Source organism: Platalea leucorodia (assembly GCF_965183815.1).
Source record: "Platalea leucorodia genome assembly, contig: HAP1_HAP1_SCAFFOLD_636, whole genome shotgun sequence".
In the NCBI taxonomy this organism is placed as follows: Eukaryota; Metazoa; Chordata; class Aves; order Pelecaniformes; family Threskiornithidae; genus Platalea; species Platalea leucorodia.
Genome location: NW_028121000.1, coordinates 1,044 through 18,930, shown reverse-complemented (window position 1 = coordinate 18,930; position 17,887 = coordinate 1,044). Strand labels below are relative to the sequence as shown.

General features: G+C 62.8%; 1 protein-coding gene across 10 annotated transcripts; it reads left to right on the top strand.

Moving 5' to 3' along the window:
* Positions 1–1,244: 1,244 nt before the first annotated feature.
* On the top strand, positions 1,245–15,828 carry UBTF (upstream binding transcription factor). Of its 10 annotated transcripts, none has more exons than XM_082339257.1 (21): positions 1,245–1,374; positions 4,349–4,524; positions 4,832–4,915; positions 5,620–5,775; positions 6,557–6,621; positions 7,235–7,343; positions 7,831–7,941; positions 8,248–8,381; positions 8,831–8,972; positions 9,314–9,355; positions 10,134–10,247; positions 10,738–10,893; positions 11,400–11,555; positions 11,801–11,911; positions 11,994–12,082; positions 12,296–12,485; positions 12,740–12,787; positions 13,023–13,091; positions 13,517–13,663; positions 14,037–14,156; positions 14,574–15,828. In XM_082339257.1, exons 1-21 carry the CDS (start codon positions 1,317–1,319, stop codon positions 14,685–14,687), a joined length of 2,391 nt encoding a protein of 796 aa, XP_082195383.1. In that variant the 5' UTR covers positions 1,245–1,316; the 3' UTR covers positions 14,688–15,828. The 10 variants fall into 10 exon arrangements, with proteins under 10 accessions (XP_082195383.1, XP_082195382.1, XP_082195380.1 ...); XM_082339256.1 differs by having other exon boundaries at positions 7,235–7,355; XM_082339254.1 differs by having other exon boundaries at positions 7,235–7,364.
* Positions 15,829–17,887: the final 2,059 nt, after the last annotated feature.

The following is a 17,887-nucleotide window of genomic DNA, read 5'->3' as shown; positions in this document are numbered from 1 at the left end:
CCCCGACACCCCGGGGCGATCCCCGGCCCCCCCCCCCCCCCCCCGGGGGCTGGGCTGATCCCACCCCGGGGCGATCCCCCCATCCAGCCCCCCCCCGAGGTGGTCCCAGATCCGCCCCCGGGGGGGATGATCCAGCCCGCCCCGGGGGGCTCCTCCCGCCCCCAGGGGTGATCCCCTGCCCTGGTGCCATTCCCGATCCCCTCCCGGGGCCTGGTGGGGCCTGCACCCCCCAGGGCGATCCCCGATGCCCCCCGGGTGATCCCCTCTCCCAAGGCCCAGGTCTCTCCCAGGCCCCCCCCAGGGTCTGTGCCCCCCCCCCCAGGATCCCCTCGCCGGTGCCTGGCTCCCCCTGGGATCCCCCCTGAGGCCTGGATTCCCCCTGGGATCCCCCCCCGGCCCTGCCTCCCCAGGGCAATCCCCCCTCGGGCCTCCGGCCCTGCTCCCCCCCAAGCCCTGGGGTCCCCCCACCGAGGTCTCTCACCAGCTCACCCCCCCGGGATCTGGGGGGTCCTTCCCCTAGAGCCCCCCTGTTGAAATATCGCCCCCCAGTTTGTCCTCCCCCCTCGGGAGAGCCCTGACCCCCCCCGGCCTGTGGAGGTCTTTCTCTGGGGGTCCCCAAATGGGCACCCCCCGGGCCCCTTTTGGATCCTGCCCCCCCAGGGAGGGTCTCACTGGATCTGTGGTGTCCCTTCCTTTGAGACCCCCCTTTTGGGGGGTAGCCCCCCCCGTGGGAGATCCCTGGGAGCCTTGTTGGCTCAGATCCCCTTGACCCTGGGTCCGTGGATCCCTCCCACCCCACCTCAGCGAGATCCCCTGAACCCTTCTCCCCTCAGACCTGGGGGGATCCCCCCAGATCCTGCCCCCCCCCCCACCTCGGGGGCATTGCCCCGAACCCTTTTCCCCTGCCCATGCACCCCTTTTCTCCCCCCCCCCACCTCGGGGGCATTGCCCCGAACCCTTTTCCCCCTGCCCATGCACCCCTTTTCTCCCCCCCCCCGGGTGGGGGTCACGCCACCATTCAAGCTCCCCCCCCAGGATCCCTGGGACCCCCCCCATGCACCCCCCTCCCCAAAGCCCCCCCAAACCTCGCAGGGCTGGGGGTGGGGGGGATCCCAGCACCTCATTCATCGGGGGGGGGGACGGACACACAGACACCTGGGTCAGGCCCCCTGCTCCCCACCAGGGGTTGGGGTCCCCCCCCGGCGCAGGGGGTGCCTAGCGGGGGTCTCCCTTTGCTTGCAGAGCCGAGCGGGAGCGATCTCGGGTAGCGCGCGAGGGAGCCGGCGGGGAGCGTCCTGGGCGCAGGCAGGTGGAGGATGAACGGCGAAGCCGAGTGCCCTGCAGACTTGGAAATGACAGCTCCCAAAAACCAAGGTGAGCCCCCCCTCTGCGGCCCCCCCCCCAACACTGGGGGTCCCACGGGAATACCACCGCCGCCGCCACGGTTTTTTAAAACAAACAAAAATAATAAAAAAACCTCAGGGCGGCCCTTTTGTCCGAGGGATGGAGGAGCCGCGCGGGGCACCGGCAAACCCCAGCCGTGCCGGGCGGGAGCCGGGGGGCGGGGGGGGATTTGCCGATCCCGATCCCGGCTGCGCCACGGGGGAGCACGCACACGCGTGCGAGCGCGCGGAGGCACGCGCCGGTGCGCCGTCAGCCCCTCCGGCCCCGGCGAAGGGCGGCCGCCGGCTCCCGGCGTCGGGGATGCTCTTTTTGGGTGGCTGGCGTTTCGGCCGGGGCGGCGGGGGGGCTGGCACAAAGAGGTGCTGCCTTCGCCGTTCACATCTGGGCTGCATTAAAAGCCGAGCCGTTACCTTGGGCCTCCGGCTTCCAGACCCCGGGATGACATCAGAGGTTCAGCTTTTATTGGAAAAGGGGGAGGAAAACAAGAAAAAAGGGATGTTTTTCTTTGGGGCAGCTCGCCTGGGCAGCGGGGCTCCACTACCCCACCACCCCAAAACTCCCTGGGTCCCCCCGAAGCCCCGGGGAGCGCGGCCCAGCCCCTCTCGCCCGCCGCCCGGTCCCCCCGTCTTTCCTCCCCTGCCGCAGTGGGTTTGTTGCCCCGAGCGAACCCGGCTGGAGCACGTGTCCTTTGCCGGGTCTTTAGATGGATTTAATTACACCGGGGCAGCTTTCCTAATATAGACCCAGCCCGGCCGATGCCAGGAGAGCCGGGGATAAATCGGTCCCAGGGCACAGACAACCCCATTCATCTTGGTGGGTGAATTCTGCAATTCCGGCGTTTTTCGGCAAACCCTGGCCGGAGGGAGTGGGGCCGGAGGGATGGGGGGCTGAGTGCGGGGTCCTCGTTGTCCCCACCCTGCTGCCAGCGGGGGTTTGGGGAGGTTTCCGCAGTTTCTTACGTATTCCCGCGGGCTGTGGTTATTTCGGCTGTCTGCCGATGGGGGGGTCACACAGGGCCAAAGGTCTCCAGGCATTCCTGCGTCGGAGCGGGGAAACTGAGGCACGGGGCTTGCTGTTGGGGCCAGGTTTGGGGGGGAGAGGTCTCGACCCCTTCTCCCTCCCCACTTGATTTTTGTGGCCGTGCTGCTTTCGGTTATTTCTCCCGATTTCTGGAAGTAAAGTCGGCACCAGCTTCACGGCCCGATTCTGCCTCCTTGGTCCTTGCTGGGGGGGGTCTGGAAAGTGGATGGGAAAAACAGGAAGACAAAATTTTGGGCTTGGTGTCCCCCCAGCTCTGATCCCCCCCCGAGGCACTGCGGGGGGACGGGGGGTTTCCCATCTCTTTTCCCCCTTTGTGATATTTCGGGGCTCTGAAATGAGGAGACACGTCCCGAGCCGCTGGGCTCCCTGCTTTATGGGGGGGCTCTTTCCACCTTCCCCCCTCCAATTAATCCCTAACGGACCTGAGGAGGGAACTGTGGAGACTGGCAGGATCCCAAACTGTTCCTGCCTCGACCCCCCCGACCTGGCAGGTCCAGGAGGCGAAACGGGGGGAACGCTCCCCGCCCCGGCTGCGTCTCCCACGTGTCCTTTAACATCCCTCGCTCGGATTTGGGGTTCAGGAGGGGTTTGCCCTTCTCCGGACCGCGGCAGAGGCAGGAGGTGGAGGCAGAGGTGGTGTTTTCGTGCTTGTGGAGTTTGAGCGGAGGCAGAGCCGCAGCCGGGTCTTTCTGGGGGCTCCTTTTCGTTCCTGGGGATGGGAGGCGAGAGGGATGCTCCCCTCAAATCCATGACCGGCTGCACTGTCCCCGTCTTGCCGGGATGCTCCGTGTCCCTTAGGCAGCTCCGAACACCCCAGTCTTCGCCTGGCAGTGACGCGGGGCAGGGGACGCCGTGGAGAGCCAGGCTCCCGGGGAGCCCCTGGGCTCGGGTGCCCGTCCCGGGCTGAGGCAGACGGGGCGGCGTGGGCGTGCGGCTCGGGGCTCTGCTCGTCCTCCAGCCCGTCCCCGGGGACCTCTCTTTCCGTTCCCAGGGCCCGCTGCTTTTCCCCAGGGCCACCCATCTTTGCAGAGCACCCAGGGCTCCTCTCCCCAGCTGGCATGGAAGCTCGGAGCAGAGAGCCCGGCAGAGGAATTCCTCTGGCGAGGAAGCAGCCCCAAAGTCGGTGCCGGATGGGGGATTCGGTGCTGGGATATCCTGCCTGTGGCCTGTCCCGGCACAGGGCTGCTGCCCATCCCACCCTCCTGGTTGCTCCAGGCTCCTCGGCTTTGCCATGTGCCCATCCGGCAGCTTGTCCCTATGGGAGCTGGGGACACTGCTGCCAGCAGCTCCGGGGGTGTTGGGGTGGCATAACCATCCCCCCTGCCCCATCGGGGACCCCGCTGCGAGGCGGGGGGGCTGTGCTGGGCTCTGCCCACCCCCCAGCTTTGTGGTCCCTGAGCTTTGACCTTGGCAGAGGTCAACATGGAGCTAGGTCCCAGGTGATGGCAAGGCTCTCTGAGTTGAAGGAAAAGCAGTTTCCCATTGCTCCGGACACATCTTTTCCACTTAGAAAGTGGGTTTCCCTGTTTCCTCCTTGGCTGGAGAGCGCGTCGCTCCCGTCTTGCTCCGCAGGGCTTCGCTCCCGCGCGTAGGAAATAGCCCTCCGCTCCCGCGCGGCAGAGCCATCGCCTTATCTGATGGCATACTGGGATGAGCGAGTCTCTCTGGTTTGCACCGAGTGGATTTTCTAGCTTTGCCTGGATTGTTTTGGCCCGTAGAAAGTTGCTCGAGGGTGATGGAAACAGCCACGTCCCTTTGATCTTTAATCTCGAGAGGCAGCATGTGGAGATTACGTGTCCCGGCATGCGGTCCAGAGCTGCACGCCGGGAGCTGTAGTCCCCGTGTCCTGCCGGGAAGGCCGCCTGCCCGTCGCTGCTGCTAAGTCTGTTTCTTCGCTGCTCAGACCGCTGGTCTCAGGAGGACATGCTGACTCTGCTGGAGTGCATGAAGAATAACCTGCCCTCCAACGACGGGAGCAAGTTCAAAACCACCGAGTCCCACCTGGATTGGGAGAAAGTGGCTTTCAAGGACTTCTCGGGGGAGATGTGCAAGATGAAGTGGATGGAGATTTCTAACGAGGTAACGGACGGCCGCACGGGGCTCGGAGCGGTCTCTGCGAGAGGGACCGAGCGTGCCGGTGACCTCCCAGGGCTGTTTGAATTGCTTGAGTTCAGCGCCCTGAGTCCCCGGCCCTTAGTGCCGACACCATCCTGCTGCCGTCGGGGTTGCGAACCCTTCGGAGGCGCTGGGACGGGTCGTTTGCGCGGTGGCATTACGAAACCCTGTGGGTTTATGCCGTGCCGAGCGTGGCTCGGTGCCGAGCGGGGATCTGGCCTGTCCCCTGTGCGCAACCTGTTCACGTTTGTGGCCCTTCGTTACCCTGCAGGTGAGGAAGTTTCGGACTCTCACAGAGCTCATTATGGACGCCGAAGAGCACGTGAAGAATCCTTACAAGGGCAAAAAGCTCAAGGTATCAGGCAGGAACTGGGGTCGGTCCCTAAAGGGGGACCTCCCCCTTTCCCGGGGTGGGGGACTGTCACCCATGTGGCACCCCGCACCCGCGTGGCTCTGCCGCCAGAGCCCCTGCAGGCACCTCACTGCCCATAATCCCCGCGGCCGGCTGCCCGAGGCTCCGGAGGCCACGGGCTCTGGGCCGGGGCCAAGTCCAGGGTACATTTAATATGGCTGGCTGTATTGCTGGCAGCCTGCGTCCAAGTTTAGCACCGGGGGGGCCAGGAAGCTGCCGTCCTATTCCTGGCCTGCCGGGTCGGGTGGGGTGCTGCTTTCGGCTGGGTGGCCCCAGGGCAGCCGATGCCCTGCCACCGACTGTCCCTGGGAGGTGGGTCCCGGCCCCTCCTCCTGCCTCAGTTTCCCCTCTTGCAGCACAACCGCTCTGTGCCAGCAGCTCTGGATGGCTGGAGGCTGCTCCCGAGATACCCAGCCCTGGGATAGTGTAGTTCCTGGGGAAGGGAGCCCTTTGTTCCCAGTGTTTTTCACGCCCTTGCCTGCACAGCCAGGGTGTTCCCATGTCAGGGAGCGGGATCACCAGCAGGGCTGGCTAGAGACAGGTCTCCCCCAGTACTGGGGGGAGCTGGGAGCTGGCGGGGTTTGGCTGTGCCCTCCGCGGTGCCGCCGGCTCCGCACTCAGTGTCTGCCGCTCTGCTGTCTCCCTAGAAACACCCCGACTTCCCCAAGAAGCCCCTGACTCCCTATTTCCGCTTCTTCATGGAGAAGCGGGCCAAATATGCCAAGCTTCACCCCGAAATGAGCAACCTGGATCTCACCAAGATCCTGTCCAAGAAATACAAGGAGCTTCCCGAGAAGAAAAAGGTACGGGGGGAGTCAGCAAGCCCCTTCCCACTTGTCTGCCTCTGCGTGCTGGGCTCTGCCTGCCCAGCTCTCCCAGTAAAACCAGCAGAGCCCAGCCTCCACCTGGTGAGGGTTTAATCCGGCTCTCGATGGGAGAAGCCTGGGTGCTTGTTTAGTCCCGTCAGACCAGTAAGACTTCCTTTCTTTTTCCTGTCCTGGTTCCCAGGATCCGTGGGGTGGAGGCTGGCTGGGTCTGTCCGTTGGTCCCTCTCTTCCAGACGGACCTGGATGGTGACTTTGCTGTTGGGTGGATCTGTATTTAACGCTGGGGTTAAATCACACGCCCCAGCGTGGCTGCCCTGTCCGAGAGAGGGATGGAGGGGCAGGCTCTGCTCTGAGCCATGGGAGATGCTGGGAGGAGAGCGGCCCATCTCCCCTCCAGCTCTGGAGGTGGCCCTGGGCTTGGCCAGAGCCGGGGCAGGCGTTTTGGGTGCCCCAACTCTCAGTCTGGGTGGATTTGCCACCAGCAGGAAAGGTCCAGGGCACAAAGTCCTGCTGTGCCCTCTTGCCCAGGGCTGTCCAGGGCTGCTTGGGTGCAGGGAGAGGGGGGAGATCCTGCCTCTGAATCCCTGGGCAGGCTGGAAACTGGAGCTGCAGGGCCAGTCTGATGGGCTGGAGAGCCCTCGAGTCCCTTTGGGGGTGGTGGGGTGCCCAGCTGGCAGGGTCGACAGGGATTTATCTGCCTGCCCATTCCCCGGTGCTGACGTCCCTCTCCACCTCCCTGGTGGCTTTGTGTCCCCAGATGAAATACATCCAGGACTTCCAGCGAGAGAAGCAGGAGTTTGAGAGGAACCTGGCGAGGTTCAGGTGAGCGGGCAGCCCCCCGGCATTTCCCTGGGCCCTTCCAGGCAGACCCAGTCTGCCCTCCTGCGTGTAGCTCACGGAGGAAGCCCTGATGGGCGCTGTGGCTTGAAGGCTGAAGGGAAGGGGAGATGCTGAAAAAAAAAAAGAGCGAGGAAAAGGTGTCTGAGAGCAACCCTCCAGCCGGGAGACTCGGCGAGGGGGAGAGAGCGGAGGACCAGCCACGCTCTGGGGATTAGGGTCTGCAAGGGGAGGACAGGAGCCCTGCCACCGGCACCGTTAAAAGCTGAAGCGACCACCCCGTTCCCCCCAGACCTTCCCTATGAACGTGGTCGCTGTGACCCAGGTGGATCCTGGCGTTCCCGATGACCTGCCGCTGCTCCAGGGGTGCAGCCCAGCCCAGCGCATTAAAGGGGATGCTTGTAGCTGATGCTCCCCCAGGAGGGGCAGACTCGAATCTCTCCTAAAACCCTCCTGCTCTTTTTGGGGTCCCCCCCAGTATCTGAGCCTGTGGAGGCTCAGCCCTGCAGCGACGGTTACCCCTTAGCGGGGAGGTTTAGGGGCTCCTCTCCTTCCACCTGCAACCTCCGTAACGCTCTCCCTTCCCTGCCGGGTAAAGGGAAGATCACCCGGATCTCATCCAGAACGCCAAGAAATCCGACGTCCCTGAAAAACCCAAGACCCCCCAGCAGCTGTGGTACAACCACGAGAAGAAGATCTACTTGAAAGTGCGTCCAGATGTGAGTACGGTGGGTGGGAGTGCGTGTGAGAGTGAGTGTCGAGGGGTCCTGTACCCCGCTGCTGGCGGGGAGAGGAGGGGGAAACGAGAGAAGCGTTTTAGGGGGGGGACGGGATGGAAGACACCGCTAGAAGCTCCCAGCAGTCTGGACGGAGGTAAGAAAGGGCTCTGCACGTCTGGAAGAGGCTCGGGGATACAGACCCCGCTTTTTGCCTGCAGTTGAAGGGGTGACCACAGCCTGAGTCAGGGCAGGAAAGATTTCCAGCACAGACACCCACCTCTGGCCATGCCCCACACTCGCACGCACCCCCTTCCCCGGCCGTGAGCTTGGCTCGCAGCCACCCCGCGGCCCCAAGCCGGGTGCCGCCGGGACAAGATGGCAGGCAACACTATTTTTGCCTTTTTTTAGTTTTTTTTTTCCTCTTCTTTTTTTGGATTTTACCCCTCTGCCCTCACCTCTGGCTTTGGGTTTTCAGGCCACCACGAAGGAGGTGAAAGAGTCGCTGGGCAAGCAGTGGTCTCAACTCTCGGATAAAAAGAGGCTGAAATGGATTCATAAGGCCCTGGAACAGCGGAAGGAGTACGAGGTAGGGAGCAGCCTCACCCGTTCCCCTCCACACTCGTCCCTACGTTCACTCCGAGCCACTCTGCCTCCCAGCTGCTAGCCGCCAGCGGCTAGCCAGCCTCACCCGATAGCCAGCATGGGGGTTCAGCCAGATCCCTGCAGGTCCCTAGCGAGTCTGAGCCCTGCCTCATCCAGCAGCATTCGGGGAAGGGAGAAGTGCCCCTGGGGAGATGATTAGGGCAATGGTTGGCTTCTCTTTCCTCCTCCTCCGGCCCCCAGCCAGGCGGGGATCGGAGCCCCTCTCCTGACCGCTCTCCGTCCTTTGCAGGAGATCATGCGTGACTACATCCAGAAGCACCCCGAGCTGAACATCAGCGAGGAGGGCATCACCCGCTCCACCCTCACCAAGGCCGAGCGCCAGCTCAAGGACAAGTTTGATGGACGACCCACAAAGCCACCTCCGTGAGTCCTGTCCTTCCCCGTCTGGGTGCGAGGGATGTCTCCGTCTCTGAGCTATCGCTTCGGGCCCTTGGCCAGCTCGGACGGACCCTGGTTCTTGCTAACGAGGAAACTGGGGCTCTGCTTGTCTTTGAGAGCCCAAATAATTTCTAGGACCATGGGCATGGGCTGGCAATGACCCCATTAAACTGGTCCTGAAATATCCATTAAATACACATTTGCAGAGAATCTGGGCGAGGTTTATGGTGATGCTGCGTGCTCCGGGTTAGGGGGTAGTCCAACCCCTAGCTTTCCTCAAATGCAGACACCTCTGTCACAGCATTTCACTGCCTGGTGCAACCCAGAGGGCAGCTGGGGGGGTCTTGGGGGGCTCTTAGCATCCAGCCAGCTCTGCAGAGGGGATGTGAGTGGGGCAGGTTGTCCTTAACGCTGGGTCCCTCCGCTGGTTGCAGGAATAGCTACTCCCTGTACTGTGCAGAGCTGATGGCCAACATGAAAGACGTGCCCAGCACGGAGCGGATGGTGCTGTGCAGCCAGCAGTGGAAACTGCTCTCCCAGAAGGAAAAGGATGCGTACCACAAAAAATGTGATCAGGTGAGTGGCTGAGGATGGACAGACGGCTGGACAGGCAGATGGACACCAGTGCTATGGGGAGGGAGGAGCAGGATGGGAGAGCTTGGGCTACGAATCTCACTGGAGGGGAGCCTCTCACCCTTCCTCAGCGCCTGGTCTTGTCGTCTTGACCACCAATTCCCCGTGAGGTCCTCGGTCACCTCCCTTGGTCCTCTGTCTCCCCAGTCCACGTGTGTGGGACCAGCAGATGGTCTGGGTGGAGGACGCTGTTGCCGAGGGGGCTGAGGCCGGGTCAGGGACTGCGCAAGGCAGGGATGGGGCAGGGGATCTCTGTGTAACCGCACGTCTCCATCTCCCTCCAGAAAAAGAAAGACTACGAGATTGAGCTGCTCCGCTTCCTGGAGGTGAGTGATGTGGGGGTGCCTCGGCCATTGGGTGCTGGAGACCCCGAACGCGGGGAGGGAGCCAGGGGCTGAGATGGGTTAAATGGGGGCTACACCGATGCTGCCCTCTTCTGCTCCCCGGAAAACGTGGCTGGACCCAGCCATGGGCGCTGTGCGGAGATGTTTGCACATAATTTTGACCCTTCCCCAGCTGCCCTAATGCCTGACCCAGTGTCTTCCAGTTGAGCACTGGGAGGTGGTGACAGGCCCCCCCAGCTAGGAGAGGAAGCTGGGGTGAGCAGAGGGCTGGTGCCGGAGGAGAGGTTGCCACCAGCGGCTGCAGCTGTGCAGGAGGCAGCGAGTCTCTCGCTTCCTTCCCTTGGCCAGGGTGTAGGCGGGGGGAGCCGCACCGAGGCTGTCCCAGCATCGTACTCGGTCCCCGGACGGACGTGACGTGGCCCCGGCTGTTTCTGCAAGGGCAGAGGGTGGAAAAAACCAGGGGTGCGCTGGGTGGCCGCCCTGCCTTTGCGGGGAGGAAGCAGATGAGACCGAGCTGGGGAGGGGATGGGGCTGGGGAAGAGGGACGTTGCCCAGCGAGGGGGGTGACACAGGCATGGGGACCCCCCGGCTGCGTACCCAGGCTTGCAGTGCCTGATGTTGGCCCTGGCTGGGGTGGTTTTTGGATCAGGACAAGAGAGTGTCTTAGTTTCCCCCTCCCCAGCACCCCTGTTCCCCGACTGCACCAAAGCCCCGTTAGCATCGGGCCAGCTAACCGTGTCTCTCCTCCTGTGCCACCCAGAGCCTGCCTGAGGAGGAGCAGCAGCGGGTGCTAGGCGAGGAGAAGATGCTGGGCAGCAATCGGAAAGGGGCAACAAGTCCTGCGTCCAAAAAGTCCTCACCAGAGACCGGCAAGGTGAGAGCGGCAACTGGAGATCATAGAATCATAGAATCGTTAAGGTTGGAAAAGACCTTTAAGATCATCGAGTCCAACCGTTAGCCCAGCACGGCCAAGCCCACCACTAACCCATGTCCCTAAGCACCACGTCTCCCCGGCTTTTAAACACCTCCAGGGATGGGGACTCAGCCCCTGCCCTGGGCAGCCTGGGCCAGGCCCTGACAGCCCTTTTGGTGAAGAAATTTTTCCTAATATCCAACCTAAACCTGCCCTGGCGCAGCTTGAGGCCATTCCCTCTCGTCCTGTTGCTTGTTCCTTGGGAGAAGAGACTGAGACGGGGCAGCGCGTTGCCAGAGCCATGGGATGGGGTTGCTGGCATCTCGGGGTGCTTTGAGGGCTTCATTCCTTGGTTCTTTCATCGTGTTTTTCCTGGGGTTGGAGGCTGCCAGTGCACAGCAGGTCCCTCTGTGTGCTCGCCCCCACCCGCGGCCCTGTGTCCCTCCCGCAGGCCAGCTCAGAGAAGCCCAAACGGCCCATCTCCGCCATGTTCATCTTCTCGGAGGAGAAGCGGAAGCAGCTGCAGGAGGAGCGGCCGGAGCTGTCGGAGAGCGAGCTGACCCGGCTCCTGGCCCGCATGTGGAATGACCTCTCCGAGAAGAAGAAGGTTGGTATCGTCCCCGACCCTTCTCCTCCATCCGCGTCTCCGCTGCCCTCGCGCACCCCGTTGGGCGTCTCCGGCAGCCCGGGTGGCACTGCCTGTCCTCGTCCTGCGGCAAGGGGCTTTGCTCACCCCCAGGCACCGCAGCTGGGGGACAGTTGTCCCCAGGAGCATCACAGCTCCGGCGAGCCATCACCCAGGTGCCGGTGTCGGCACCGATGGGTGCCCCGGGCTGTGGCCTCTCCCTGTCGTGACCTGGTGGGTCAAAACCCAGCAGCTTAAGAAACCTTGGAGTGTCCTTGAGCCTCAATTTAAAGGCTCGATGGTTTTCCTGGTGGAGGGAAGTCCTGAGACGTGGGTGTGCGTGGTGGGGGGCTGCCAGTGCTACCGTGGGGACAGCACTGGGGGAAGCTGCGGCGTCCTGCCGCCTGCCCTCCCGGTGCTTGGTGGCTGGGGGCTTGTGCCCGGGCGGCCGTGCTGCCCCTTCACCCCCGCCGTCCACCCCTGCGCAGGCCAAGTACAAAGCGCGGGAGGCGGCAATGAAGGCGCAGTCGGAGAAGAAGCACGGCTCAGATAAAGAGGAGCGCGGGAAGCTGCCTGAGTCTCCCAAGACGGCCGAGGAGATCTGGCAACAGAGTGTCATCGGAGACTACCTGGCTCGTTTCAAGGTGAGGAATGGGCTGGGAAAGGAGCTGGAAGTGGGATCATCACTCCCACCAGCAGGAATTGCCTTGCACCTTCTCCCCTGCTTTCACGCACGAGGCAACAGGTTGGGGCTAGGAGCCGTGGGGAGGACAGGGGTCCCAGCAAGGGAGCGGGTGCCCCGTGGTCCGTGACAGAGCCAGCGGTAGCCCCCCGGCATCGCAGGCATCTTGGGTGCATCTGTAACGTGGCGTGGGGGTCTGTGCTGCAGAACGACCGGGGAAAGGCGCTGAAGGCCATGGAGGCCACTTGGAACAACATGGAGAAGAAGGAGAAGTTGATGTGGATCAAGAAGGCGGCGGAGGATCAGAAGCGATACGAGGTGGGTCCCTGCTCCTTCCCGCCCCTCGCCGTGCCCTCGCGGCGGTGCTGCCCCTGTCTCCCTGACCCCTCTTTCTCCTCAGAGGGAGCTGAGCGAGATGCGGGCCCCTCCGTGCTCCACCAACTCCGCCAAGAAAATGAAGTTCCAGGGAGAGCCGAAGAAACCTCCTATGTGAGTACCTGGGGTCTGGGGTCCGAAAAACTTGGGTCTGGCTGGCCCCGCTGGGCAGGCGGGCTGGTGCGAGAGCCTGGAGCAGCCCCGGGGTGGAGGGAGCGTGGGCTGGACCACGGTGGGGATGGCCGGTGGTTAGTGCAGGCTGCTTGTGGGCACCCCGGTTGTCCAACGCACGCCGTCTGATCCGGTCCCTGTGCTCCCCGCTTGCAGGAACGGTTACCAGAAATTCTCCCAGGAGCTGCTGTCGAACGGGGAGCTGAACCACCTCCCACTGAAGGAGCGGATGGTGGAGATCGGCAGCCGCTGGCAACGCATCTCCCAGGGCCAGAAGGACCACTACAAAAAACTGGCGGAGGAGCAGCAGAAACAGTACAAGGTGCACCTCGACATCTGGCTCAAGGTGAGCATCGGACCCTCGTGTGCGGTGGGAGGCACCGGGGTCCTCGGGGATGCTTGGTGTGGTCTCTTCTCGCAGCCTTCCTCTGGGAAACCACCATCTCCAGGCCCTTTTTTGGCATTTTGTAACTTAAAGGGCCTTCGAAAAAATATGCGGGGGGGGGGGTGCCCTGTGGTAGAGTCCTTCCCCGCTCCGTGCCCCCTCGCCGTGCCTGCCCTGCCCTGCCGGCGCCCTGACCGTCTCCCCTGTCTCCGCAGAGCCTCTCGCCCCAGGAGCGGGCTGCCTACAAGGAACACACTTCCAACGTGAGTATCCACCCGGCACCGCCGCGGGGGGGACCTGGGGGCTCGGGGCTGGGCTGGGCTCAGCCCTGGGTGACGTTAGGCTGTGCGGTAGATGAGCTGAGCTCAGGAGAGCCCCGCAAAGGGATTCACCCCTGTAGCAGCTCAGCGGTGGGGTTTTCTCCGCGCCGGGCACTGGGAAGGAGCCGAGCTCGAGCCCTGCAGCTCTAAATGGTTTTGCTTTGTCCCCCCCCTGCAGAAACGCAAGAGCATAGGGAAGATCCGGGGCCCCAACCCCAAGATGAAGCCAACGATGCAGTCCAAGTCGGTGAGTGCGTGATGGCCGTGCTCTGCCCTGGGGACACCCAGCACCCTTCTCCCTGGGGAGGGCGTCCCGGGGGGACCCAGACCTCTCGTTTGAGGCGTCCCTGGTGCTTTCTGCTGTCTGCCCTTTCCTTGGGCCAATAAAACCAAGGAACCTCCCCAAATCTGTGCTCAGAACCCACCCAGGTCTGATTTTGCCCCCCTGCGGTCTACGCCATCCCCTTGCATCCCCTCCGGGAGGCTTTTTGAGGCCGTTTGTAGCATAAATGGGGAAAGAAAGGCTCCCAGGCAAGGTGTGGGGTAGGAGCCACCTGGTCCCGCTTGGTGGATGGAGGAACCCAAAGGCTGATGGCCAAGGATGGGGTGGTGCACCCGTGGGTGCTGGTGTCCCGGGGCGCCTGCCCACGACCAACCCCTCCCGCCCCGCAGGAGTCAGAGGACGACGACGAGGAAGAAGAGGAGGAGGAAGATGACGACGAAGACGAGGACGACGACGACGACAACGGTGACTCGTCAGAGGAAGGCGGCGACTCCTCGGAGTCCAGCAGCGAGGAGGAGAGCGAGGACGGGGACGAGGTGAGGCTGCGCTGCGTGCCGCGGGGAGGGCGGCGGGGCCGTCCCGGGCCCCGCTCCGCTCCCGTACCGCTTGCTCTGCCCTCCCCTCACCCTCCTCCGGGGCTGGGGGGCATCCGCACCCAGGCTCAGATAGGACCGTGGCGGAGGAGCTCCCGGGAAGCGGGGGGACACGGGGAGGCGAAGGGGAACGGGATCCCCCCTCCCCTGCCCGGCATCCCCGGGGAGGGTGCGAGGAGCAGCCGCGGGGCGTAGTTAGGAGCAGCCTCGGGACGTAGAGGTGCGGGTTGTGCAGAGCCCCCAGTGAGCAGAGAAAAATCTCCTGTCTTTTTCCTGGTGGAGATACTGAGTCTGGTCTCGGCTCCGTTTGCGCCAGTGTGAATGCCGAGTAAGTCACCAGAGTCAAAGTTTTACACCGGTGCAACTGAAATCAGAGTATGCTGGATGGCGCTGGGGCCAGAAACCGTGTCCGTGCCTTGTGCTCGCCACCGGACAGGTGAGGTGTTTCGACCCCCTCGTTGGTCTCAGCTCACGCCTCTTCCTTCCCTGGCTTTAGAGGGGGGAAACTGAGGCACGAGGCGGGTCGGGTACCCTACCTCGGATCGTGTAGCGAGACAGTGGCAGAGGTGAGGGTAGGACCCCCGCGCGCTGCTCCGGCACGCTCCCCCCCCGGCACCCCTGAGCTGAGCCCTTGCAAACTCACTCCTGCCCCGCGTCCCTCCTCCATCCCCCCCACCCCGGGGTGGCAGCGGCGGGAGGGATGGGGTTGCACCCCCCCGCCTCCGCAGGGACCCCCCCGTGCCGCAGCGGGGAGGGCGAGCAGGGGGCAAGGGGGAGATGACGGACGGCAGCCGGGGCCCCCCGCCCTGCCGCTAACCCCCCCCCCGTCCTCTCTGCCTCCCCCCCTCCCCAGAACGACGAGGATGACGAGGACGAGGATGATGAGGATGAGGATGACAACGACTCGGAGGGCAGCAGCAGTTCCTCCTCCTCCTCGGGGGACTCCTCCGACTCCGACTCCAACTGATCCGGCCAAGCTCTTAGTAACGTCGTTTGGTTTCTCGGTTTCGGTCCCAAATCCCCCCTCCAGCCCCCCAAAACCCCTTCCTCCTCTTCCTCCTGCCCCCCCCCGGCGAGCCGCAGCCCCTCGCGGGACCCCCAACCCGAGGAGCCGGGGGCCGGAGGGACCCCTCCGCCGAGCTCACACTACGGAGGGGGAGCCGGGGGCCGCTCCCCCCCTGGGCGGGGGGCAGAGGAGGGGGCGAGCCCCCCGGTCCTCCCACCCCCCCGTTCCTCTCCTGTTACCGAGGGGAGGGGAAGCATTTCTTTTTATTTTTTTGGAGATTTCATTGTTTTTGGAGGGTCACCCCATCCTCGCCCCCTTCACACCCTCGCTACCAGCTCCGGACTTTATAGAAAGAAAAGAAAAACACACAGGAAGAAAAAAAAAAAAATCCCCCCCCCTTTTTTTTATTAAAAAAAACCCACAAATGGAAAAAAAAACCACCCCACCCCCCCGCACAGACCCTCCCGTCCCGCCCCAGGCAGCGGGCGCGGAGCATGAGCCGAGTTGCTCAGGACTCAGCCGTTGGGACGATGTCTCTTCCCGCACCCCCCCCCCCCCATCTCTGCGCATCCCCCCGGCGTCTCCCGGGGGGCCCCCCCCCCGTCCCCCCAAAACCTTGTACAGTCTGGAAGCTGCACCGGGAGCTCACCGGGACCTCCGCATCCACGGCACTTGGGAGCGCCGGCCACGGACCGTGCCCACCCGGCGTGTCCCCTTTTGGGGGGGGTGGGGGGGGTGGATTTTGGGGGGGGAGGGGTGGGAGCGTGCGTGTGTGTGCGAGCGTGCGAGCGTGTGTGCCGGGGTGGGGGGGCACCCCGGGCCGCGGCGTGTGCGGCTGCCCCCCGCCCGGGGGCCCGGCTGCTCAGCGTGACCAAGGGGGGGGGCGCGGGGGTGCTGCCGGAGCACCCCTCCGTGTTGTCGGTGGTTGTTGTGCCGTTGTATTTTATTTTATTCTTTTTTTTTTTTTTCCTTTTTATAAAACGAGAAAGATCCATCTTTTATTTTTTCTTCCCCCCCCCCCCCCCCCCATTCCCCCCCCCCCCATTTTCCCCCTCCATCTCCGGTGAAGCTGCTCCTCTCCCTTCGCCCCCAACCCCTGGGGGACCAGCGCTCCCCTTGTCCCAGTTGCCCCAGTTACCCCCAGTTTGCCCCCCCCCCCAGCCATGCTGTAAATATTGGTGCGGTTTGGGTTTATTTTGGGGGGGGGGGGTGTCGATGCCCCCCTCCCCGGGAGGGGGATGGGGCTGTGGGGACGGGGTGGGTGCGTGGGGGGGGGCTGGCGGCGCCTGCCTGGGGGCCCCCCCCCTTTTTTTTAAGCAGACACGAGCACCAGCAATCCCACGGCACCTCCCTGCAGGGTTCTCGTCCCCCACCCCGTCCCCCCCCCCCCAAAACAACGCCTGGTGCGATTGGGGACCCCCCCCAGACCCCCACTGTATGGGGGAGGGGGGGGCACAAGGTTTGGCCCTTCTGGTCCCCCCCGTCCTGTCCCCGGAGAGGAGCTGGGCTGGGGGACAGGATTGGGGGGCCCCGGGGAGGGGAGGCTGGGGGGGCTTTTTTCCTCTCATGTGCTTTAATTTAGCCATTTTTCTCTTCTTTTCCCCCAAATCTCAGCTCAGCGGGGGGGCTGGGGGGGGCGGGGGGGGCAAGCTGCAGGTTTGGGGCTTCTCTGGCTGCAAGGGTGTCCCCCCCCCCCCCCGGGTTTGCTGCTCTCAGCACCCCAAATCCCCCCCCCCCCCAAAGACCTTGCGTCACCCCAAAACACAACCAGGGCCCCCCCGGTGCTGGGGGGGGGACGGACACCCCCCGTCACGGCCTCTCGCCTCAAATCGGGCTGAAAAACCACCATTTTGGGGACGTTGCCCCCAACCCCGGGGTGGGGGGGACCCGGGTGCCCCCGCACGGACAATCCCCCCGTGTCCCCCCCCCCCCCGGGACCGGGGCCCCGAAGAGAACCCGGCTGGCGTGTGTCCCCCCGTGTCCGTCTGTCCGGCTCCTCCCCCCCCCCCCCCCCCCGCCTCCATTTGGGATTTTCATTTTTCTTCCCAATTTTTAATCCCCCCCCCACCCCAGGGGAACCCCGGCCCCTTTTTCTGCTGAATGTACCCAGCACCGTCGTGTTTTAGTGGATGTGTTTTTAGTACAAAAAAAAGACAAAAAAAAAAAAAAACCAACCTTTTTTTTTTTTCCTTCTGTTAAAAAAAAAAAAATTAAAAAAAATAATAATAAAAATGAAAAATTCTTACAGCGCCGACAATTGGGGGAAAAAGGCGTTTGCGCTGCAAGAGAATTGAACCTGAGTGCATTTTGGCACTGCCACAAAATCCCGGGATCCCTTCGATGGAAGTTCTTGTGAATTACATTAAAAAAAAAAAAAAAAAGAAAAAAACAAAAAAAAGACAAAAAAAGAAAAAAATCATCTTTTTTTTCTAATATTTAAAGAGTGTTTTTGTAGGTTTAAAAAAAGACAAAAAAAAAATTTAAAAAAAAAAAATAATAATCCCAACTCGGAATTTGTACGGCTGAGCGGGACGCGGGGGCCTCGCGCCTTCCCCGTTTGCTTGGGTTTCGGTTCTTTTTTTTTGTTGTTGTTGGGTTTTTTTGTTGGTTTTTTTGTTGGTTTTTTGAGTTTTTTGGGTTTTTTTGTTTTGTTTTGTTTTGTTTTTTTGTATAATAAAGTGAAAAATAATGTTTCTGTTCTCATGTCATTACTATAAAAAATAAAACTTTAGGAAAAAAAAAAAAACAAGCAAGTGTGAGGAGTGTTTTTCCCTCCCTGTTGTGGATGCGGGGGATCTGCGGGGATCGGGGGGGATCTGGGGGGATGGCGGGGGATCTGCGGGGATCTGGGGGGATCTGGGGGGATGGTGCGGGATCTGTGGGGATGGTGGGGGATCTGTGGGGATCGGGGGGGATCTGTGGGGATGGTGGGGGATCTGTGGGGATTGGGGGGATCTGTGGGGATGGCGGGGGATCTGGGGGGATTGGGGGGGATCTGGGGGGATCTATGGGGATGGTGCGGGATCTGCGGGGATTGGGGGGGATCTGTGAGGATCGCAGGGGATCTGTGGGGATGGCGGGGGATCTGCGGGGATCGGGGGGGATCTGCGGGAATCGCGGGGGATCTGTGGGGATGGCAGGGGATCATTCGGGGGGATCTG

Excerpts from the sequence above, each read along its gene's own strand:
- UBTF (XM_082339254.1), top strand. The coding sequence starts at position 1,317 with ATGAACGGCGAAGCCGAGTGCCCTGCAGACTTGGAAATGACAGCTCCC. Across the intron at positions 6,622-7,234 it reads AGGAACCTGGCGAGGTTCAG|GGAAGATCACCCGGATCTCA; the intron begins GTGAGCGGGCAG and ends TGCCGGGTAAAG. Across the intron at positions 13,664-14,036 it reads AGAGCGAGGACGGGGACGAG|TGTGAATGCCGAGTAAGTCA; the intron begins GTGAGGCTGCGC and ends CGTTTGCGCCAG.